The sequence below is a fragment of the Musa acuminata genome, chromosome BXJ1-6, assembly GCF_036884655.1.
Source record: "Musa acuminata AAA Group cultivar baxijiao chromosome BXJ1-6, Cavendish_Baxijiao_AAA, whole genome shotgun sequence".
NCBI lineage: Eukaryota > Viridiplantae > Streptophyta > Magnoliopsida > Zingiberales > Musaceae > Musa > Musa acuminata.
This window is the reverse complement of record NC_088332.1, coordinates 42045949-42069696: the sequence shown is the minus strand read 5'-3', so window position 1 is coordinate 42069696 and position 23748 is coordinate 42045949. Positions and strand designations below refer to the sequence as shown.

The window sequence follows — 23748 nt, the reverse complement described above, 5'->3', positions numbered from 1 at the left end:
TAACAAAACTTGCTCAATATGAAAGGTTGATACATTGCTTTAGTTACACCATTTCGAAAATGTAAAATACTAACTTCACACAACATTTTTTTGCATGATTTTCTTTACACTATCTAAGAAATATAAAATATTGACTTACATAATAATTTAGCACTAAAGAAGTCATATGAATATTCTTATATGAAAAATATATGAGAGATATAGAACTTGCACACATTGTTTCAAAAACATAAAATGTGACTATATATATAATATTTTAACACTAGAGAAATGTTATGAATGTTGTCTCATGAAATAATATAATAGTTATTAAACTCGAGCCAAGTGGAAGGTTCAAATGGTTTTTGTCACACTGTTTTGAAACCACAAAATATCAACTTAGGAAAATATTTTAAGACTAGAGAAGTCATATCATAAATGTCAAATGTTAACTTAGCACAACATATTGTCACAAAGTAAAAGGTCTGTATAGTATTTCATGGCACCATTTCGACCACGTAAATTGTCGATTTCATAATTGTTGCATCGTGAAAAGTATGATAATAAATATAATTTGCATAATATGAAAGGTTCACATGGTTTTCATTGTATCATTTCAAAAATATAAAATATCAACATAGGATAACATTTTGGCACCAAGAAATAATATGAATGTTGCTTCATGAGAAAAAAATAATTAAAAATCATAATACTTGCACAAAGTAGAATATTTGGTTTTCGTTGCAATATTTCAAAAAATATAAAATATTAGAGAAGTTGTATAAATATTATTTTGTAAAAAACATGATAATCATAAAACTTGCACAAAGTGAAAGACTTAAAACAATTTTTATTACTCCATTTCGAAAACATAAAATGTCCACTTCAGACAAGTCATATGGATATTATTTTCGTCACACATTCACCTTGTTTCATGAAGGTTTATTATGTTTTCTTCTTTTTTCGAACATTTAAAAGTCTATTACTAATTATGTTGAAGTTGGAGCAATGCCATTCCCATTTTTATTCATGCCACATTCAAATTTATTATTAGGTCATCGTTTTCTGGAATTTCAAAAACATGAGCGACAGATTAAAACATACAACTGAACCTATACAAAATTCTTTTTATTTTTATCTTAGAATCTATTTCACCCATTGAAATAGCAATTTCTTAGCTCCTATCATCAATCCAAAATAAGTTTGATTAGCATCTTGAGTCATTCTTCTATTTTCAATAAAAAAATCAATGTAAAAATTAATTTAAATCTAATTTAAGCCAGATTGTTCGTATGATCAGACAAAATTTGAGTAAATGCTAGAGCTCATAGAAATATAAAATAGAGATTGCTATTTGTAGTCTCATATTATTATTTATAATTTTATTTATTTTTAAATATTTTTAAATTATATTTATATATATAAATATATAATTTTTTTCTTGACATCGAGGAGTGATGAGCGAAATCAAATTACATTAGCAATGAGCAAGATGACATCAAGAGATGATGAGCGAGATCAAATGACATTAGCAATGAGGGAGATAAGAAGTTTGGGGAAGGACGAAAAAAAAACCTGTAAATAAATTTTTATTATTATTTTATAAAGATATTATCAATAAGAAGGGATTGTCAATAAAAGCCTGTGAATAATAAGTTTTTATTTAAAAAATAAGGTCCGGCTTCATTAATTAAGACCGTCCGATTGCTCCTTACGATCTGTGCCTGCGCAAGCGCTCGCGTAACTCACGAAAAAGGACGACCTCCACGTGTTTGTTCGCCTCGGTCGCTCTTCTATATAAGAACCGGACCGAGTTCGCCGCCGTAGATAGACCAGAGGGCAGGGGCGACTCTTGGGGGAGGGGAGATGCCGGTTCTCATGTGCAACGCTTGTAATAAGGGGTTCGACGACGAGGCGCAGCAGAAGCTTCACTACAGATCCGAATGGCACCGCTACAACCTTAAGAGAAAGGTGATGGATTAACTCGCTTCTAGGGTTTGAGATTTCGTAAGTCCCGACCTGGGTCGATTTGATGCTCGAATCTTTCTTTTCTTGAAGATATTAGGATGTTTTTCTCCTTATGTTTGTTTATTTGATTATGTTAGGGCGGTGGGCTTTTCTTTGATGTGTTGGTAGAAAGGTGATCTTTGTGTTAAGTCTCTGCGTTGGCAGATAGTTTTGTTGGTGATGATTGGGGTTTCTTTTGGATCTCTTTTGGTTTTCCCATCTTCTGGGTTTCTTCTAGAGAATGGAAAGTTTCGTTCGGATATTCTGAAAATAGGGCTTTTTAGAACTACTTGGAATTTCCAGGCTGCAGAGTCCTGTTGGGAGTTTGATGATGCCATGTGATCAATTTAGCAAAATTTTTCCTTTTGAGGAAAGAAATCGCCAATTGGAATCTATGACATTATCTCAAACAAGGGTAGCTATGACTTGTTACATCGTAGACGCTATATTTTGGATGGTTAATATATTACGAGCAGTATATGGGTTGAAATAAAAAAGAACTAGGTTCATCTGTGTTTGTTTGACAAATGCTAGCATGATTAACGTGTTCTCTCACTTTTTATTTGCAAGATTAATTGATGATTCGATTCCATTGTTTACTATCATATAATAAATTTATAGATACCAGTCTTCTCTTTGATGCAATATTGTATACGCCATAATCATATCAGAGACTTTCCCCATATTTATCATGGATATTTTAGGTTTTTTATAAAAAATCATCATCAAACATGCCAAGTCTGGGCTATAAGTTTTTGTTGTATAGCAGTACTTGGTGATTGTAGTTTTGGGTGCTTCTGCCAGTTCTAAACATATGCTTCATGCAGTAGTTTTATACTTTCAGTACTAGCTTTGACTTTCATGTGTACATTGTGGATATCACAGGGCAAAAAGAACTGAGATGTTGCTGTTTGATAAAAATGCATGGTGCTAAATGCTATTTTATTTATATGGGATAGTACAAAAAGGAGTGAATTAGTCTTTGTGATACAGGTAGTTTTTAGGATTGGTTGGGTATATTTTAACTAGATTGAAAATTTTATATTAATTTAATTTCTTTAATAGATAGATCTGGTAGGTATTTAATTTTGAAATGACAAAATTATGTGTGTGGTGTTAAATCAAATTAGGAGTTTTGTTATGGTCAATACTGAAGTATGAATTTATGGTTTCATTTCACCATACATATTTTGTAGAAAACCCTGACATATTCATTGTTCATACTTCATACATTCATTTCAAGAAAAGACACGGTGAAATCCTTAAATAATTTCATATTTTAATATCAAACCTACCGGTTATGATATCTTGCTTCATTATAATCAGCATGTGCTACATTTTCTAGGCATGAGGAAATTTTCATCAATGTGTTGTTCTTTTTAGATTTTGCTTAAGTGGCATAGGTTTTCATGGAAAAAAATTTAAAATTAAGCCTCTATAGATGATACAGATCAGAGTAAAGATAAACATGGGTGTCATATGCCTCAGGTTGCAGGGGTCCCAGGTGTAACGGAAGAGTTATTTCAGGCTAGACAATCAGCTCTAGCTGAAGAATGTAACAAATTGAGTGCAACACCAATGCTCTATGGATGTGCACTATGTGGAAAGGAGTACAGAAGTTCAAAGGCTCATGCTCAGCATCTTAAATCACGAGCTCATACTATGAGAGCATCACAAGAGTTGGGTCCTTCAACTGCAAGAATTACCACTATAAAACCATTTGCAGGTCGAACATCAAATAAGGCTACAGTTCGTGTTGCTCAGGCCATTAGAGGAGATGAGGATGAAGAAAGTGAAGAGAGTGAGGATGAATGGGTAGAGGTCAACCCAAACGATGAGCTGGATATGGCTTCTGAATCCCTGTCAAACTTGCACGTTGGTGAAAATAATGTTACTTATGATATTGAGCCAGATGATTTCATTGATGAAGCTGGAGAGTTGGATACTTCTTGTTGCTTCATTTGTGATCTAAAGCATGAAAACATAGAAACCTGTATGATCCATATGCACAAGCAACATGGGTTTTTCATACCTGATGTTGAATATTTGAGGGATCCCAAGGGTCTTCTTACATATGTTGGTCTTAAGGTAGATGTTCTACTCCCATTTTGTATGTTAAAATCTTGTTTTTAAAGTTTGCTTAACGAAATACCCTCTTCTTTTTTCTTCCATCAGGTCAAAAGGGATTTTATGTGTTTGTACTGCAATGAGAGATGCCATCCTTTTCAAAGCTTGGAGGCTGTAAGGAAGCATATGATAGCAAAAGGTCATTGCAAGGTGCGTTATGGAGATGGAGGTGATGATGAGGATGTGGATTTGGAGAATTTCTATGATTACAGCAGCAGGTTTATATTCTAAACTAATAAATAGTTCTTCCTTTGTTCCATGACCTGTTGCAAGCATATTTAGAAATTGAACCATCAAAATGGATTTGGAAGGAACTTGGCTGTAATAGCAACTTCTATTACTTTTTAAAACTATTGTTGCTTTTGAGGTCCATGTTTGCCTTTGCAAGCATGACACTTAAATAGTGTGCCAGAATTCATTTATAAAAAAAATCAAATTAGCGTTTTCAGAAAGGGATGACTAGGTTTTCATGATCTCTTTTATTTACAGAATTATGATAGTTCGAAATTGTTATCATTTTTCCTTGAGATGTTTGCAAGCATATTTAGAAATTGGAACATCAATGTAGATCTGGAAGGGGCATGGCTGCAAGAGCAACCTCGATTTCTTTTAGAGCTGTTGTTTGATTTTGGAATCCATGTTTGCCCTGGACAAGCATCACACTTAAAGAGAGTTCTTTGAATTCATTATTAAAAAGATACACCAATTTAGGGTTTTAAGGGAGGCAAACTAAGCTTTCATGATATCTTTTGACTAGATAATTTTGAAAAATTGAAATAATGAATTCCTTGCTACTTGTGCTTTCTTCATAGGTATCTGTTTTTGTTAACCTCATTCATGAGCAGCTTAGCATGGACAAGAGGCAAAACCTGAACAAATTACCTAAGGAAATATCCTGAAGGAAATAATCTGCAGATACATAATGGTGACTGTTTGTTTGGTCAATGAAACTTATGCATGATTTTAATTGTTGAAAACTCTCCTTCATTTAATGTGTTCCATTTTTTCAAATAAGTTTTTATGGATCTGAATTTTCGTTCTATGGAACTTGCTTTTTATTACACATTGAAATTCTCTTGCATTCCAACTGTTATGTTCTTTCTTGTAGTTATATGGATGCAGATGGTAAGCAATTGGTGGCAACAGATTATATGAGTAGTAGTGTGGAGCTTGGGAGTGGAGGGTCTGAGCTTATCATTTCACGGAAAACTGATAATGGGGTACTTGTTCGAACTTTTGGATCTCGGGAATTTCTTCGGTACTACCGTCAAAAACCACCGCCATCTCTTACAAGAGATGCTTCATTAGCTCTTTCATTAGCTTCAAGGTATGTGTGCCTTCTATATCTTAATTTATGTATTTGGTTAATAGGAGCTATTTAGTATTTACAAACAAGAAATCTTATTTCCCAACCAAGCTTTAATTCCTATGATACATAAACTTGTGCTATGATGGTTTGGCAATGGTATTAGAGGTAAATTTAAGATTCAGTTTTTCCCAAGTGTGCTGTCGTCCTTTGATTGTCCAGTACAATGCTTATCTGTTAATTCTATGATAGTTGAGCATGCTGTATCTGCTTAAGGAGATTGGATCTGTTTGCTAATTTAGGTCGAGGTGCTATCAAATAAACTTACATACATAGTAGCACAAATATCAAAAGAACGTTAGTTAAAATAATTCCTAGCATATTTGGGTTTGAATTGTTTTGAGAGTTTATATTATAAATGTGCTGGATTTGTTTTAATCAGAAGAAAAACAAGAGAACACTATTTGAATTTGCTTAGCAAACAGACTCTCAGATTGTTTACATCTGCTTACTCTTTTGGTACTGGTCTTGTTTCCTCTGTATTAAGTTTCATAGCTGAAAGAATTAGGTGAAGCAAATGATAGGCTCCATCAAAATGTCTTCTCTACTTTCAATTTAGGAGAGATCTTGTAAATTTAATGGTTGGTGTTCTTTGTCTTCCCTTATTTTCCTAGTTTTTAACCATTTGCCTAGCTGGCCTTTAATGTGCCACCTGACCGTCATATTTATATGATTTTCTTCAAGTGGGTTTTTCTCTTATACATGATAAGTGCTTTGGGACGATCAACCCAACTCAAATCCACTCGGCCAAGACCAAGTCCGAGTTCAACTCCAAGTCCATGATCGGTTGAATTCAACTCTAAGTCCAACTCCAATTCAAGTTGAACTTGAACTGAGAAGACTTCATTGATTAGGAGGATAGGAGTCCAAATCTGAGTAGGAGTCATCAAAGTCTAATTATGGGTATGGGAGTCCCCCCTCTACGACTATAAATAAATGGCTTGGCAGCCCTAGAAAACACATGAAGCCTCTTTGTAATTGCATGATTAATTCCTTTTCTTTGAGAAGCAATCTAGATTCCTTTTCCTCTTTCAAATCCTCTCGCCTTATAATGACTATCAATCCTCTCGCAAATCATAGATCCATTCGGAGGCCAAATTATTGCCCCAAACGGATCAATAAGATTGATAGTTTTTAAAGAGATGGGTGAAAATGGATCGAATATGGATTGGATACCAGAAAACCATGTCCATATCCACTTCCTGATCTGCGGACATGAACATGGATAAGGGTAGCATCTGTTTCTAAATTTTGAAACCACAATTGATCAAAATTGATACAAATATTTGTCAGCTACAAGTCTAATTTATGGTTATATATACAAATAATAATTAGATGGGTCTTGATAAGAATCATATTTTAAACAGGCTAGTACTAGTTGTTTTTAATCAATGTGGAATTAGGATGGATACTGATAAAATTAGATATAATCAACATTTATATGTGGTGAAATAGGTCAAGTGCCTAGTCTACTACTAAAAGAATTTTATTCTGTGAGCTGCATATGTATAATCGATTCAAAATAATAAAAAAATACTATGTATAAATAATATTAAAAGAAAACTTTTAGCAGATAATTGGCTTGAAGCAGACTGAATGAAGCTTCAACAGAACGTGCTCCATTACTTTTACTTGGTATCATCTTTTTGTGATGGGTGGATTGATGCTAACAAAATTTGTTCAGATATTGGAGGTCATATTTGTATCAGGGAAGTATTATATACATGTATTGTAGTTGAGATTCATATATAATAATAATAATAATAATAATAATAATAATAATAATTTCTTAGGCATGTCATTATATATCTTACTATATATTCCTTGGAGGTTCACTGCTATCTTGTTATCGTTCAGCAATTTTATTATTATTCTTAAAACAATTTTCTTATTTAAGCTGCAATCCTTTCGTCATTCAATTGTAGTCAAAGGAATGGTTTTTACCTTTTCCTGTGATGCAAACTCATCTTTAATTGTGAATTGGATTCAGTATTTGGTGAGACCTTTATTTGATTTTGAGTCAGAACTCCAGTTACATTTAGCCACTATGCTCTGCGCATCTAAAGTAATATTTTTAATCTTTTTTAGCCTAAATGCAATTATATTCTTTTATTTGTTTTGTTGCAGAATCATGAATGCCTGTATAGGTAACAGAAACTTGATGTGCTAGTCCACCTTAAAATTTTCATTCCTTTGAATTCTAGAATCATAAAGTGGGCAACTGACTGTATGAAATGTCAATTTGATTGTTGGTCAGATTCTACTATATTCAAAATACTTTTTGTGTTTGCTGAAAGAACAATGCTTGAAGAGTTAGAAGCTATACAACAGCTTGTAACAATAAGACATTGTTGCAGGTACCGGAGCATGGGCTTAGCAACGGTGCAATCAAAGGAGCAGATCGTGAGGATGAAAGTTATGAGGGAGATGAGTCGACATGGAGTTGAAGCTATGCGTTCAAAGATTGGGATGAAGAGTAACGTTATCAGAAATCTCCCTAAGAATGTCCCATATTAGTAATGCAACGAGCTTTGAACTTATAATATATCGTTACCTCTGATAGAAGCGACAATGACCTGAACGGAGAAAGTATTAATATCATCTGACCTTCCTTTTACGCGTGCAAGGTTGGTTCATGTAGCATTTCAGTTGTTTTCGACTACCATTTTGTTGTATTTCAACACACAACCCCCCGCCACGGATGCTGAGTAATTGAAACTATTTCCAGGTCAGATGCTATAGCTTATCGGGAATGTGATTATGCGTTTGATGTGATAGTGGTTTGCATCGCATGTAAATCTGATATTGCCACTCATTCATCCAAAAATCTGATATTGTAAATTGTGCTCCTATATTTGACACATTATAGATATGAATCACAAGAGAGAGAGAGAGAGAGAGAGAGAGAGAGCACATATTTAATCCTATTTTTGATACGCCAATGGCGACTCCTTCAAACCATTCGAAACATAAACAGTGATATCCTGTATGGATACACATGCCATTAGAAGTTCGAGTTATAAAACTACCGCTGCCTCACATCAGCATTGATGTTAAACCACCACACAATAATATGTGAAGCAGCTCATTTCTCAGGCCTGCAGTTTAGATAGATAGGCACACTGATATATGATACAACAGTATACACAATAGAGTGAAAGCCTGTCCTTTTGTCATTGAACACTTCCCTATCGGCCAAAGGTAGTGAGTGATCATCATCATCATCTCCGTATTTTCACTGTGTAAAATATAGATAGTTAATCCCTGAATGTGGCTTAAAAACAGCCTAACAGTTTTGGAAAGGAACACTCAAATAAAATATACTATTGACCATCCCATCCATCATCACATATTTCATCACATATTTCATAAAGATGAGCCTAACCAACACCAAGAGATGCTGGTCTTGATCAAGGATTAAACACTTAAAGTCAAACTCAAGCTCAAGCTCGTCTAGCAATTTCTCTTAGACCACTAAGAGGATTCGAATTGACAAGACTAAGAGTCCTCTATCTAATACTAAGAGTTGAACTTCGGTTGAAAATCCTTTAGTTTAGTTAAAAGAGTATGAGCTATTTTTATTTAGTTAAGAATCTCCTTCCTCAATTACTAGTAAAGGGGTTCAATAACCTCTATAGAGGAGCACTGAGAAGATAAAAGAGGCAACAATAAGAAAAAAACCTCAAGATTCCGGGCTTATATGCTTAATAAATTCAAGTTATTGCTAAAAAAGTTTGAGCTTATTAGTAAGGAAGTCTCTTTGTAATTATCAAATATTCCTTTCTAGGAAACAATCTAGATTTTTTTTTTCTCTTTTAGCTTTCTCTTCTTCCAACATTCTATCGATCATCTTACAAAGTATTAACATCACTCAAGGAAGGATTAACATTACAAAATCCTTCCCCTAAAATGATCAAGTGTATTAGGATGATGATCCTCACCTAGTTACCATTAGACAAGGATATACAAATCCAGATGAAAAACTTCAAAGGTTAGATGCCCAAGTTGTCAGATCTCATATGGCAGAAAGTACTCTAACAACATCGTTAGATCTTATATGTTATATGTATGACTTGACCAACTCGACACTTAATTTATCCTATATAGGTATAGTTGCCAAGATAAAATTGCTTTGCGTTGATTTAAGTTGCAAGTCATATTCTAGCATGATGAAATGCTTACTTATGACCCTACGACAATGAAGAGATGACATGAGAACAATTTAAAAAATCCATCCGACAAAAAGTCTATCGAATAGAATACATCAAAGCTCAATTGAAAAGATACCATAACTCATGCCAAGGACAAGATTGATTAGTGTAAGACTATAGCACTAAGTTTTAATGACAAGCAATGACATTCAAAATCTCATCCAATTGATATTTGATGGTGATGAAATTTACCATTAGTTTGCATGATCAATATCGAATTAAGCCTCTTCAAGGTTCACGATATCTTGAGTGCTAGTGGGATAGTCATTGTGATCGAAAGGAAGACTTAGTTGAGTCAAGTTGGTGAGGGCTTGTGCTAGTGGGATAGTCTCTTCAAGGTCCAACAACGCCTAGACTTGTAGAATAGAATTGGTGAAGGCTTTGTAGGAAAATTTAGCTAATTGAGGAGTAATTGATGGAGGGTTTCATCCTAGGTCATTAAACAATCGTCAAACGGCAAAGGATTTGACAATGGAAAATTTGTTATTTTTGATTATTATTGGGTTCGAGTTTGGAAGAGTCGGTTTTTCCTAATTCTTCTATAAGGGTTTGACATGATTATCTTGAGTCTTTTTTAAAAAATAATCTTTTTAGAGCTATTATATTAAATCAAATTTTAGTTATCCGACATACAAGTTAGGTTCAAGCAACCCAAGGTAAGGTGTTAGAAAGCTGGCCAAGACCCTATAAAAATTACATTATGGCATAACCGACCTACTTAGGTCAATAAAAAATTTAAAATATTCAACGAAGTATTAAAGTTAGAAAACACCTACCACACCATTTTATATTGTGGCAGATGATAGGTTGATATAACAACAACAATAATATCCATATATCTTTTAAGCATTTGTCCATACCATCTTAAATGATTTTTTTTCATCTTATTCTCTATCATACTAATATCTAATTATTCATAAATAAAATTATTATTTTTATCTTTTTTAATAACTCAATACATTAATCTTAACGTTCTTATTTCTTAACTATCAAATACTCATATCAATAAAGCTGATGGATAATAGATTGATATTACGATAAATATCAAGAATGATTACATTTATCATTCGAGACCATGAGAATGCATGATGAATCGATAATATTACGATTGCAAAGATAACGATTTTATAGAGCCAACATGCCTGTTAATGCTACGTTACTAGTTTTATGATGCTGAGTCAACATCTAATGTTACCGACCTTATGAAATCGAATCTCATTTTATGCGTCGATCGAATGAGTATAGTATGCTGATTGATGATCGCCAGTATCGAAAGATATTTTGATATTTTTATAAACTGTCTTCTGAAAATATATTAATAACCCAAAAACTTTTTTGAGCGTTCCAATAAAATCGTCCTATAAAAAAGAAAAAAAAAAAAGAAAAACTCGAGTGGTAGCATCATCACAATCATCCGAAGGCGGGCCCCGCGTTGCCGTGGGCGTCATCTCTCGACCACCCTTCAATCATACGACGCCATGGAATCGGCGACCGGAGGGGCAACTCAGCCGGAGAGAGAGACAATAAATAGAGAAGGATCGCCTCCCCTCGACTCAGCGGAATCGCGCCACGTGGTGCCCCTGCGGCATCAAGGGCAGCCGCAGCCTTCCCCCACCTCCCCTACGCCCACGGCCTGTGGCGGTTCCATCGCAATGGCATAATCCCCTGGTTATTCTCCCCTTCTGTTCCCTTCTCTCCCTGATTCTCTTCTCGTCTCCAACTTGCTCCGATTCCCCTGCCACCGCCGTTCCTCGTGCCCTTGTCCTTCCATCGATCCTTCGCTTGATACGAGAAGCAGCAGCAACATCGCCATCCGATCGTGAAGGTATGATGGTTTCTCCGGCCTTTCTGTTCCTATCGCATCTGATGCTTTATTTCCTTTTGCTCCTCTATTTCGATCATTAGATCGGAAAAGGAAGGAGGAATAAGGAAAAATCTCGACTTGATTTCAGATCCATCTACTGGAAGATCTCTTTATTATTGGTGAAGTTCTGTTTTTCTTCTAGTATTCTTAAATAGATAGCTGTTTCCTACTCTTCTTTTTGAATCCATGCGGTTGCAGAAGAAAGAGGATTTTTAATTCATCCTGTTGTCCTATTTTATAGGTAATTCCAAATAAGTGGGAAATCTTGCAGGAGGATTTCGGAGAAAGTAGTGGTGATGGCGGCGGACTCCTGACGATCGTCCTTCCGCTGATAGCCGGCTGTTTATATGCGATCGGCGTCAACCTGGAATCCCTCATCTGTTCCTCTGTTGTCGCCGTCGGTTGAGATTGAAATGGTCACCGCCCCCGATGATTCCCCTCGCGTCAAGTTCCTCTGCAGCTTCGGTGGGAGCATCCTCCCCCGGCCGATCGACGGGCGGCTCCGCTATGTCGGGGGCGAGACCCGGATCGTGACCGTCCCACGCGACGTCTCCTACGAGGAGCTTTTGGCTCGGATGCGCGAGCTGTTCGATGGAGCGTCGATCATCAAGTACCAGCAACCCGACGAGGACCTCGATGCGCTGGTGTCCCTCGTGAATGACGAGGATGTGATGAACATGATGGAGGAGTACGACAAGCTCGGGACTGCCGGTGACGGTTCCACGTGGCTGAGGATCTTCCTTTTTTCGCAGTATCCTGATCATGACACGGCGGTTGTCGGTGCCCACTTCGATGCTGATGACCGGGAGGCCGAACGAAGGTACATCGATGCGCTCAACAGCCTTTCCGATGCAAAATCCTCCTCACCTCCGGATATCTCCGAGCATCATCTCGATGGGGGGATCCACAATCAGGTTAAGTTGCGTCACCTTACGATCCCTCATCCTTCTCATGCTCAAAGATACGGTGAAATGGATGCTTCTTTTAGCCCTGCTCTTTTCTCCCCAGGGCAACATTCTGCCACTGACCCACAGGAATTCTCACCTTCTCCATCGTCTGCAAGATTTCACGTTGGGGCTGGGGAGTTCAACGATAGAATTGCTGATGAGTATGTTAGGCAAGCAGCGGGACACCAACACCAAATGCATCAGTATGATCATCAGTCACCATCACCTGTGGAAAATTTGGTGTGGATTCCCACAGGTGCAATTGTTCAGGAAAAGTCTGGATTTCCAACTAACTTGGGCCATTCTCACAATATTATCGATGGAAATGGTTACTGTGAGCATTGCTGCATGGCTTTCCAGAGGAACCATAGTATTGTTCCAGATGCACGTTTTGTCAACAATTGCTGGAAGCATGGGCAGCCATACATGGAGCAACCAAAGATGGTTAACGAATACATGGGGCACTTTCCAAATTCATGTGCTGAGTGTTCCAGTACCAGGGATCCACACATGGTAAACCAAGACATGAAGATAGGCCATGGTGTCTATGCCAAAGAACAGAGCGAGCCGCACCACTTGTTCTTTAATGAGTCCCATGGTTATGAACGGGGGTGGCCTATGCACAGCCACCAGGTCACTCACAGACTTGAGGATATGCGGATCAATTACAACGGAACGGGTAGGGCAAATGAACACTTGGTTGTCGATGGAAATATGATGAACGCTCCATTTGCACATGGGAACATTAATGATGAACATTCATTCCCTTCTAATTGCATCGGCCATGATGAGACACATTATCTTGGACATGGTACTAATACTGGAAATGAAGTATTTCTTCCTCAGCCAACAGTCGGAAATGGTACAGGCACAAATGCACCACGATTTGAAGATTCTGCAGTTAGGTATCGGAATCAACCTTCTGCATATGGCGTGGAGAGTCTCTACCAAGTCTCAAACAATCTGCATCCAGTTCAGTCTTTACTGAGAAATAGACAGGTTCCTACTCATCCTGCAACATCATACGAGCTCTCCAATTCGATGATTCCAAATGGTGGGCCTGACTCAAGTTTTACAAGATTTACACAGGAGGGCAGTCCAAGCTTTCCATATGTTCAGGTTGAGGACCAAATTCCAAATGCCTTGCCAAGCCAGAATAACAGTATGCAGCAAAGGATGCTTGGCTTTGAAGAAACTGCTGCCCCAGATTATCTGTATCACCATGGTAATAGACTGAACCCAAAAAACACCGCTGGTCCGAATGGTGTGCTCCCCCTTGCTCCTGATTCTGTTCCATGTTCTCCTGGAAAAATGCATGTCAAAGTTACTTCTGAAGCAGTATCTCTTCTGTCCGCACCTTCATGCCCCATTGAGAAAGATTTGATTGTTTCTTGTGCTTCTGGGGGCCATCAGCCCCCTGTTCTGGGCTCTGATCTGATTCTGGAAATGCAATCTGCAGAAGAGAAAAGTCTGACAGAAGAAGCGCTGGAAGAAAAACATGGAATTTCAAAGGAACCTGATGCACATATTCTCCTTTCCCCAAAGAGTAGACAAAATGTGGAATTGGCAATGAAAGAGCTTCAGCTTTCTGAGGTGGAAGGATACACAAGCAAAATTGTTGATGCTAACACTAATGTTGCTCCTGGCGACGAGGATATATCTGAGGAGAACTTGAATTTTTTACCTGAGTTGATTGCTTCTGTGAAGAAAGCAGTGCTGGAAGGTGCCGAGGAGGTGATAGCGAGGGTCCAATCAGTTTCTGAATCAGTTGCTACACCTGACCTTGGTAAAAATGAACCATTGCATGATCAAGAACCTGAGGTGATATTAGTCTCCAACATTCTGTAGGACTTCTAATTCTGAAAGTTAACTTGTTTGATTGCTCTTTACTCCTATTTGCAGAGCACCAATGCAGATGGTCACACTTGTTTGGAAGGAAATAGTGAACATGAAAAACTTTGTAAAACTGAACCCGTGATAGCTGATGCTGAAGCTTTGGCTAAAGGGTTACAGGTCTCTTGTAGTTAGAATGCTTCTTTTCCTTAATCTATCAATTTTTTTCATATCTTGTTTGTCTTCTTGATTTCTTCCTTTGTTTGCAGAATGCCAATGCAGATGGTCAGGCTGCCTCGGAAGGAAGTAGTGAACATGAGACACTTTGTAAAATTGAGCCCACAACAGCTGAAGCTGAAGCATTGGCTAAAGGATTACAGGTCTCTTTTAGTTATAAACTCAAAAAATCTCTTTTTGCCTTAATTTGCTAGATTGTTCACATCTTTACTTGTGGCTTATTACTCTGTTTAGACGATAAAAAATGATGATCTTGAAGAGATCAGGGAACTGGGTTCTGGCACATTTGGTTCTGTCTATCATGGCAAATGGAGAGGTTCTGATGTTGCTATAAAAAGAATAAAAGCTAGCTGTTTTGCAGGGAGGCCATCAGAGAGAGAACGCTTGGTAGTTCCTGAACTTTTACATAAAAATCTTCTGTCTAGTATTTGCTGATTATACAGATCTTATTAGTCAGCAATATCCTCACTGAATATATGAAACCTACCATTAAAGAAATGAGTTTTTGCCATTTATTATACATATTTTGATAGTATATGTAGTATTTTTAATTTACTCAAAGCTCCTTTATGCCATGTCACTCTACTCCTCCTGATGGTGGAGCTAATTCCTATTATTTCTGGAAACATATTAGTAGAAATTTTGCAAGATTGCATATTATTGCTGATGATCTACCTACAAACAACAAGCTCTAACACCTAACTATATGGGGTTGGCTACATGGATATTATTTCGCCATTAAAATCTGCATAAGATAATGTCTCTAGTTAAATTAAGATCATATGAATATTTGTTTGATTGTGTCAAAGGTTTCCATGTATCTCTAATTATTGCCAATAATCCTTAATTTTAGGTCTTCTTTGAACATATACATACCTTCTTAAATGATCTAATCTAATTATTCATGAATGATTTTCTTTTTTTTGGATAACTCCATATATCCATTTTAACATTTTCATCTCAGCTACATCAACTTTTTGTATACATTGTTTTAAGGGTACCCAATGATCACACTAAATTCCCCATTCCACTTTAGCAATTAGGTTGTGGTCCACATGGACCATATCTTCTTTAATTTAAGATGCTTATAGAAACTGTTTATTCATCCATCTTAATTAGACTCTGTTCTTCTCTTATTATTCCTAAAATTGCATTTTAGTCCTACTTAATTTAAAATCCTTAGCTTTTAAAATTTACATTTCAGAATATGATTATCAACAAGAAACATATATGATTATGGGTTGATCGTTTTTACATTACAAATACCAATACAAATCATGGCCACTTGACATAGCATCTATTATCATAGCCTAAAAGAAAAGGATATGATCCAATTCCAGTAAGTAGTGGATGATTACATTGACTTAGTGAAATATTATAAGGACTATGTGAGAGAGACAAATATCTAAAACTTAATTTCAGCTATTAATAATGCTTGCAAATGCTTTGTTCTGAATTGAATAAATCAACCTCACCTTGAGTTTTGCCTTGAAGCTAGAGTTATATGTATCGTCAGGACAAACAACAATAAGCTCACTAGGCAACATGAATTGTATAGATTTTGTAATTGATCTGTAGTTTGGGTCTAGAACTACTATTAGTTGTTTCTATTTTTAGTTCTTTTTAGTCTTGCTTTAACTTATCTATGCTTCTGTTATTTTTGTTTTACATTGGTGTTTTTTTCCTTCTTGTTCCTTGGGATTGATAGTCGTATTGTGAGGATCTTACTTCAAGTAGTCCTATTCTGAACAAAGCATGATTTGAGAGAGATTTTTAGTCAGTAAGATTGGACTTTTGAAAGTTCTACCAGTCACTTTATATGGCTTTGGAAAGTTATTGCCTTTTCTTGCATCAATTGTTACCAAATTCTTGTATCTTGTGCTTTTTTTTACATGGGAAATTCAATGTGCAACATGATTACCTTTGAAGAAATTAGAGATGATGAGGGAAATGCACTCCAATATATAAAGATAACATCAATAAAGAATTTAATGTTGCTGAAATACTTCTTATAGGAAAATCAATGACAAGGCTTCCATGATCAAACTACATGATCATCTCAACTTTGCAGTTCTGCTGCATAAGTTTTCAGATTCATACTTGCTAATTTCAGTCTTAAAGGAGTCTTTAGTTCAAGACAGCATCATTTAGGATATTTCCTTTTGGTAAGTAAATTTTTCCTTACAAAAATATGAGAGAATACATAATTGTAAAATGATGCAGGTTTACTGAAACAGAACCACTCCACTTGCAAACAACTGTCCCAACTACCAGTTAAAGACCTACAAAGTAACTTATCATGCACAATTAGGCCCTACGATCCACAACCAACTTCTTGACTGGCTTTTTCTTTTACAACCCTTCTCTAAAAGACCCTACAATGATACAACAAGAAAATCAGTGCAATCACTTAGATTTCCAACTTAGGACAAAAGGTCTCGGCTGTTCAAAAGCAACAAGTATCATGATCTTTCCACAGACAACCATTCACCTCAATGGAACTAATGAATTTAGCTCCACAGTGAAAACTAGATTCCAGAACCCATCAAAATGTGCCAGCATGGCAGGAATCTTTTGTAATTTCAACTAAGAGACTCACAATAATGAGAACATAATGTTTTTAAGTTATCATATAACAATTAATATTCTCATTAACCAGAACTATTCAGAGTCTAGGTTAATCCTCCTGCAGATATCTAACAGGTAATTCACCAAGGTTCCAACATTTCCCTACCGGACCTCAAAAGACAGTTCTCAAATGTAGTCAATCATCAGTAGGCATATACTTGCCCTGAAAAGAGTGTTTAATTTTTTAAGCTAAATATTGTAAACATAAGTCACCAATGTGTTCCAACTAATGCGTTTCACTAGAGAATCACCTCTAAAATAGACAATGAACTAGTGAACAGCATTTTGTAGCTTTGAACCAGGATATAGACATCTACATGTATATACTGGAGAATTTCATGTCAAGATGGTGTATTTATGTTATTATGCATGCATATCTTGGCAATTCTATTATCATGTCATGGAATTTATTGTGATGCATTAGAAGTTAACTCTGTAAAGTTTGTTCCTTTGGATGCCATATATATTGGAGCTGATGTCTATGCTATCACAAGTTCTGGTATTTTTGGATATGTAGCCCTATGCAACCCAGAACACCAGCGCATATCTACTTATATATCCCATCAAGTTTTTTTGCCTTCTTTGATAAAATGTGCCTCCAAAAGTTGGCTCCATGTTTATAATTCCTTTCAAGGGGAATATATAAATAAATGTTGATAAAATTCTGAAATTATTTAAGTATAGTATATATGTATGTATATATGTATGTATGTAAAGACTCCTTTGATGTAGTCTAACATGAAGATGAAGTTTGAGAGGGTCAAGTCATTCACATTGGATCAATTTTTTGAAAATTGATGGATCACCATAAGCAATGGTCACAGAATTGTGGACGATTGCACGATTTTCCCGCCAATATGAGGTCTAAGCAAAGGGGTGGTTTCCTTGACTAGAGTTCTTCACACTCCAATCTCAAAGGAGCAAGTTCATCTTTTTAAGAAGCCTTGCCCTTAAGAAATAAATAGGTCTATAAAAGTTTTGGAAAATCAAGCATCCTAGAGTTTAAACAACATATAGCTTAAACCGTATAAATGTCATGGATTCTAATTTATTTCAATAAATACAAGGGTGATTGAATAATGTTAGAATCTATTATCTATTTAGTTTAAGATATAATGATGCTTATATTTTTTTTTTATGTTGTTGACTAATAGTATTATTTTTCAAGCACTTAAGGATGTCCTTGACAGCTAATATTATTCTTCAAGCATTTAGAATTGATCTGTGTTCTTTTCAAGTCATTTATATTTCTTTTTTTTAAACTATAGTACTCAATTAATGCTAGGAAGGAATTGAAGCCTTCTCCTTGATCGATTAGCTCATGTTCATAACATCGTGACATCAATCAATGTGGTTCTGTTGGGGGGGATAAAAGCATCTTTGGCAGACGAGAACCTCATTTTCATTTTGTCTCCATTTTTGGCCATGACAGACCCTTTTTCTTTCCATGTGTGGTAAAAAAAAAGCCTATGTCATTCTATGTTGTCTTCCTGTATCATTATGGCATACAGTTGGGGGAAAGGAGATGCATTTTGTTTAGCATAGCATTGATGGTGTTACTTGTGACATTCTCCCAGAAATATCTTGTTTATTTACATAATAGTTGGGTGTTTTAAAGATTTTAGCATAATTTGCATGGGCATCATTTGTACTTTTTTTTCTCAAATAAAAAGTTGCACAGTTCCTACTTTCTTATGTAGAGAACTTTCTGATGACAATTTAATTTAGTTGGTAGTCTGATTATCCTCTTTTAATTTGTTTTGTAGATTGCAGATTTCTGGAAAGAAGCTCTGATAATGAGTTACTTACATCATCCCAACATCGTTTCCTTTTATGGTGTAGTTCGTGATGGCCCTGATGGCAGTTTGGCAACCGTAACAGAGTTCATGATCAATGGATCTCTTAAACAGTTTTTGCAAAAGAAAGACAGGTATATTCTATATTTCTAGTGATGAATTGCATATGTTTCAAGTCCATAGAATTTGTCATTGATCATGTGGATGATAGACTTTAAGGCAGTACTTATGAGAAGCTTTTGATCTCAAGCAATTTTCTGTTGAACAGAACAATTGATCGCCGCAAAAGACTAATTATAGCCATGGATGTCGCATTTGGGATGGAGTATTTGCATGGAAAGAATATAGTTCACTTTGATCTCAAGTGTGAGAATTTATTAGTTAACATGCGAGATCCTCATCGCCCTGTCTGCAAGGTATGTTTAGATCCTTTTTCTTATGAACTTACGTATCTTTCAAAAGATTTGGTTATAATTTTGTGATGTACCCCATTCAAAAGGAAAAGACCATTGTTATCGGTCGCATAAAACTCTTGATCACCTATATTTTGTTCATATAAGTTCTATAATTGTATGGAACACCATTATATTAAGCGTGGCTTGACTTTTACCTGTTTCAAATACAATTCACTGTCTGATGATAAATGCGAAATGAAAAACAAAAGAAATAAGGATCCCCATGGGGGATTAGATCTTGCTCCTTGACTCCTTTTTCACAGAAAATGGAGAAATGAATTCTTCATTCATTGGATCGGATCCTAGTTTCGGATTGACGAGGCTTGGACCCGCAGCTTCTGCGTTGACAGGGTGGTGCTCTGGACCAATTGAACTACAATTCCAGTGGTGTATGGTATACATATTCTTAATGGTTTAAGAAAAATCATTTTCTTCGTTGCAATGTAACATAGGCAAGAATATACTGACTGATACCATGTACATATAGATATGGACTATATTGAAAGTAACATGGATTACTTGTAAATTGTGTATATTTTATTGCCAAAAATGGATAATCAACCTCTCGATGAGTAAAAATGATTTTTCTTTCCATAATCTCTGCTTTGATTAAGTATTATGAATATAGATCGTTAGAAGGAAAATATTAGAACCGATGAGAAAAACATAGATAGAGAAACAAAAATGGACTCTCTCATTTACGAATCAAGCATTTTTATTTCTAGAGGACAAATTGGTTATATCATATTCATGGAATGATGAAATTTTGGGTCAAGTTGGATTTGAAGCACCATAGAAATATTGCCAATGAATTTACAATCTGTCCCCATTAACTGATCGCGCATTGACCCACCCAGGATGAATTCATTCTAGGCTTATTGATAATCCATGATCAACTTCCATTTGTAGTATCCCAAGGGATGTCGAATCAAATCTCCGCTGCCTCCTTGAAAGAGAGATTTCTTGAACCACGAGATGATAGGGGCATATCCACATGACCATCATCATATTATGATGATAATATGAGTAGTTTTTTGGAATTATCAATATAATATAATGATATGGCTAGATGTGAATACTCTTTTCTACTTTTATGTTATAATTCCACTATAATTTGTTCAGTGTCTTCAATAAATTTTGGTTGAGCTGTAATTGTGTGCATATCGTTACTCTCCTAACAGATTGGGGATCTTGGATTATCAAAAGTAAAGCAGCATACGTTGGTGTCAGGTGGTCTTCGGGGAACTTTACCATGGATGGCACCTGAACTTTTAAGTGGAAAAAGTAATATGGTGTCTGAAAAGGTATGATTCCTCTATCATGTGATACTTTTGTTATGCAAGTCTAGTAACACAGTTCTTTTTTATCCCTTTTTCGTCACTATATTTTTGGTTCTTGTGTGCCTAGATTGATGTTTATTCATATGGTATTGTGATGTGGGAGCTGCTTACGGGGGAAGAGCCCTATGCAGATATGCGTTGTGCTTCAATCATAGGTAGGACTTGCAGCATTTAATTTAGCAACATCACTATATGGATTGGGATCTTTTACTACAGCATTAGAATCTGCTATATCTGTCATTTTGTCATGACTACAATGTGTTTATGTTGTTCAGGTAAAATTGGTGCTCTTATTTCTATGTTTATTTCTTGCTAGGAAAATCATAGCTGAAACATCTATTTAGACTTGACTAGTAAGGGTACTTCCATAGTGCAGTTACTTGAGCATTTTAGATCTCTACCTATGCCGGTTGAGAGCCAACTCTAGCAAGTCTTTTTTATGAGAATTAAATATTATCAACCTACATATCCTGATTCCAAAATTATATTGCATTTATCAACCTACATATGATGAAAATTCTACTTGAAACATGATTTTCAATATTTCATATGTGGTTGGCTTGGCTCTTCTTTGTTTCTGTATTAACATTTTCCAAATGAAGCATTTAGACAAAGAAAATAATTACCCTGTTAATATTCTGCATTGAAGGATGCTCTGGTGCAGTCTACGTTTTACGGGCTACTAAATGTGATGAAATTGAAAAGTGATTCTAAATCTATAGAAAAGATTTTAGGGAGATGGAACACTTGGCTAAAGGTGGAAGTAGAAAAATGTTACTATAAAAGAGGGGACTTTGAACTCCCAACAAGTAAAAAGAACTCAAAGCTCATGGAAACGGTTTGAGGCTGCAAAGGGGTTATGATTACCGGAATTAGGATGTGACATATGAAGCAAAGTTGGGTACACTTAGGCCTAGATAGGATGGAAGGAAGCACAACTTAGCTCACATGTACAATCTCTTATAAAATACTAGCGAGTAAAAATTGAAGAAACCAAGTGGAAGGTGGACGGTGGAGGGGAAGCAAACCAAAGACCAGTAATCTTTGTAAAACTCAGGAAATTATATGAAATTTGTGGTTTTTCATCTTATGCTAGGATTTAAAAATTATAGTCATACATGTTTGTTTCCAGAGCAAGTTTTTTGCTGCCTTGCCGATGGCTATCATTGACGTTGTCACTTTCAAGCAACATTCTAACCACTGAGTGATCCTGTTATATCCAAGACAAACAAAACCAATTGAATCTTTTGGGAGCTAAATAGCAAATACATTTTTGGATATAAGCTGGATGTGGGAGCCCATCCAATCAACGTATGCATTAGCTTTTCTATGTTTAAAACAAAATATATCACATGAAAAACCTGTGATATTTGTAAGATTTTGCATGAAGTCCATATAAAATGGACTTTCTGGTGGCAGCAGAAATGTCTTTTGTGGGGCCAAAAATGACTTAGGGTGGACTCTCAGCTTTAGCTTTTAGCATGGTTTAAGTATTATGACCGGAGAATTTAAGGTGCACGTAGTATTAGTTGAAATATACGTATCTATTGCTTATTTTTCATGATTTACTTATTAAATTTTCCATTGGTTCTCTAAGGCTAATATGGAATGTTTGTATGATTTTGTTCTTCTAGGGGGCATCATAAACAACACCATACGACCTAAAATTCCAACTTGGTGTGATCCTGAGTGGAAGTCCCTGATGGAAAGTTGTTGGTCTTCTGATCCAGCATTGAGGCCTTCATTCTCTGAGATATCTCAGAAGTTGAGGAAAATGGCTGCCGCGATCAATTTGAAATGAAGCTCGACTACAAATGCAATAGTGCCCAATTTCCTTCCTTCTGTATTCTTCTCTCAATTGTGGAGAAAAATCAAAGACTACAAAGCTTTATTGCATTCGCCACATAGCATACAGGATCTCGGTGGATGGATCCTTAGGGATCTATGGACAATGTCAGTGCTACCATACATAGCATAATTGCTCATGTAGTGCAACTATACCTTCATATCATATTTGTACAGCCAAACCAAGAAGGGCATAGTGGCATAGTCAAGAAGTGTCGGAAAAATTCACTCATATTAACTTCTGTCTCCTATCCTTTTCTACAAGGATGCTGTTTAGGTTTTTGAAGTATGCAGCTTTCTTTGCAGATTCGTATGATACTGTGTTTCATGACACATTTACCCATTAGCGAAGTAGGTGTTTCCTGTGGTATGTGTCTGGGTGGGAGCTGATATGAACTTATGTAAATAAATTTTGTAGTTGTACTATTTTCTACCGTTGTGGACCACTGGTTCATTGTGCTAATAAAATAAACCTTCACAAGCAGTTGTTATAGCCTTGCTGTGAAATGAAAATGAACTGCAGGTGCAAGAACATAAAATAAGTGCAGCTATTCTTGCATTTATCATTCAGCAATTAGTGAGTGTGTCAATGTAAATTCCATGTGTTGTAATGGCAATGTTTGATAATGACCACTGGATAGTGCATCTACTCAAGTTTGATTAATGGATCATCATATTTGTCGTAAAATCTGATAGAATTTGGCCTCTATCAAGGTTTTTTCTTTTTCACTCATGTTCCCAATAAAAGATAAAGTTGCACGATGGAAGATCCGCTTCTTTTTCTTCTTCCCTCCTCACCTAGCTGTCCCCTCCTATGCTTTGTTGGATGTACAAGTGTTCTTTCGATAGTGAAGACCAAGCTCATGAGCATATATCTTGGTCAAAAGATATGGGAGGGAACTTAATCTGCAGAATTTTATTGATCCTAACATAAGGATTCACTCTGGTAACTCGTTTATCACATCTGAATGTGACTCCTTAACGCGTTCCTTGACAAAAATGATCCATCATTTTTGCCACTCAAGATTGTTCTCAAAGGTCCTTTTTGTCAAGAGGCTATGATAGGTTGCCATTTTTCTCATGTTTCTTCTTACCAAAAGAAGCATTTTTCTC

The 23748-nt window shown here is 36.0% G+C and overlaps 2 protein-coding genes across 4 annotated transcripts; both read left to right on the top strand.

Moving 5' to 3' along the window:
* The first annotated feature begins 1793 nt into the window (after positions 1–1793).
* On the top strand, positions 1794–8211 carry LOC135677069 (cytoplasmic 60S subunit biogenesis factor REI1 homolog 1-like). 2 transcript variants are annotated; one of them, XM_065188957.1, is made up of 5 exons: positions 1794–1950; positions 3475–4074; positions 4162–4331; positions 5222–5440; positions 7837–8211. In XM_065188957.1, exons 1-5 carry the CDS (start codon positions 1846–1848, stop codon positions 7994–7996), a joined length of 1254 nt encoding a protein of 417 aa, XP_065045029.1. In that variant the 5' UTR covers positions 1794–1845; the 3' UTR covers positions 7997–8211. The 2 variants fall into 2 exon arrangements, with proteins under 2 accessions (XP_065045029.1, XP_065045030.1); XM_065188958.1 differs by having other exon boundaries at positions 1848–1986.
* A 2968-nt stretch (positions 8212–11179) lies between these two features.
* LOC135677068 (uncharacterized) lies at positions 11180–23119 on the top strand. Of its 2 annotated transcripts, none has more exons than XM_065188956.1 (10): positions 11180–11515; positions 11826–14322; positions 14404–14514; positions 14604–14714; positions 14806–14958; positions 18966–19129; positions 19264–19411; positions 20632–20754; positions 20858–20945; positions 22425–23119. In XM_065188956.1, exons 2-10 carry the CDS (start codon positions 11902–11904, stop codon positions 22589–22591), a joined length of 3486 nt encoding a protein of 1161 aa, XP_065045028.1. In that variant the 5' UTR covers positions 11180–11515; positions 11826–11901; the 3' UTR covers positions 22592–23119. The 2 variants fall into 2 exon arrangements, with proteins under 2 accessions (XP_065045028.1, XP_065045027.1); XM_065188955.1 differs by having other exon boundaries at positions 11796–14322.
* The last annotated feature ends 629 nt before the right edge of the window (positions 23120–23748 follow it).

What these genes read in the sequence shown, in the direction of transcription:
- LOC135677068 (XM_065188956.1), top strand. Translation starts at nt 11,902, where the DNA reads ATGCGATCGGCGTCAACCTGGAATCCCTCATCTGTTCCTCTGTTGTCG. An exon ending in CTTTGGCTAAAGGGTTACAG is followed by an intron (nt 14,515 to 14,603) that starts GTCTCTTGTAGT and finishes CTTTGTTTGCAG; the next exon opens with AATGCCAATGCAGATGGTCA. An exon ending in GTAATATGGTGTCTGAAAAG is followed by an intron (nt 20,755 to 20,857) that starts GTATGATTCCTC and finishes TTGTGTGCCTAG; the next exon opens with ATTGATGTTTATTCATATGG.
- LOC135677069 (XM_065188957.1), top strand. Translation starts at nt 1,846, where the DNA reads ATGCCGGTTCTCATGTGCAACGCTTGTAATAAGGGGTTCGACGACGAG. An exon ending in GCTACAACCTTAAGAGAAAG is followed by an intron (nt 1,951 to 3,474) that starts GTGATGGATTAA and finishes CATATGCCTCAG; the next exon opens with GTTGCAGGGGTCCCAGGTGT. An exon ending in GCTCTTTCATTAGCTTCAAG is followed by an intron (nt 5,441 to 7,836) that starts GTATGTGTGCCT and finishes ACATTGTTGCAG; the next exon opens with GTACCGGAGCATGGGCTTAG.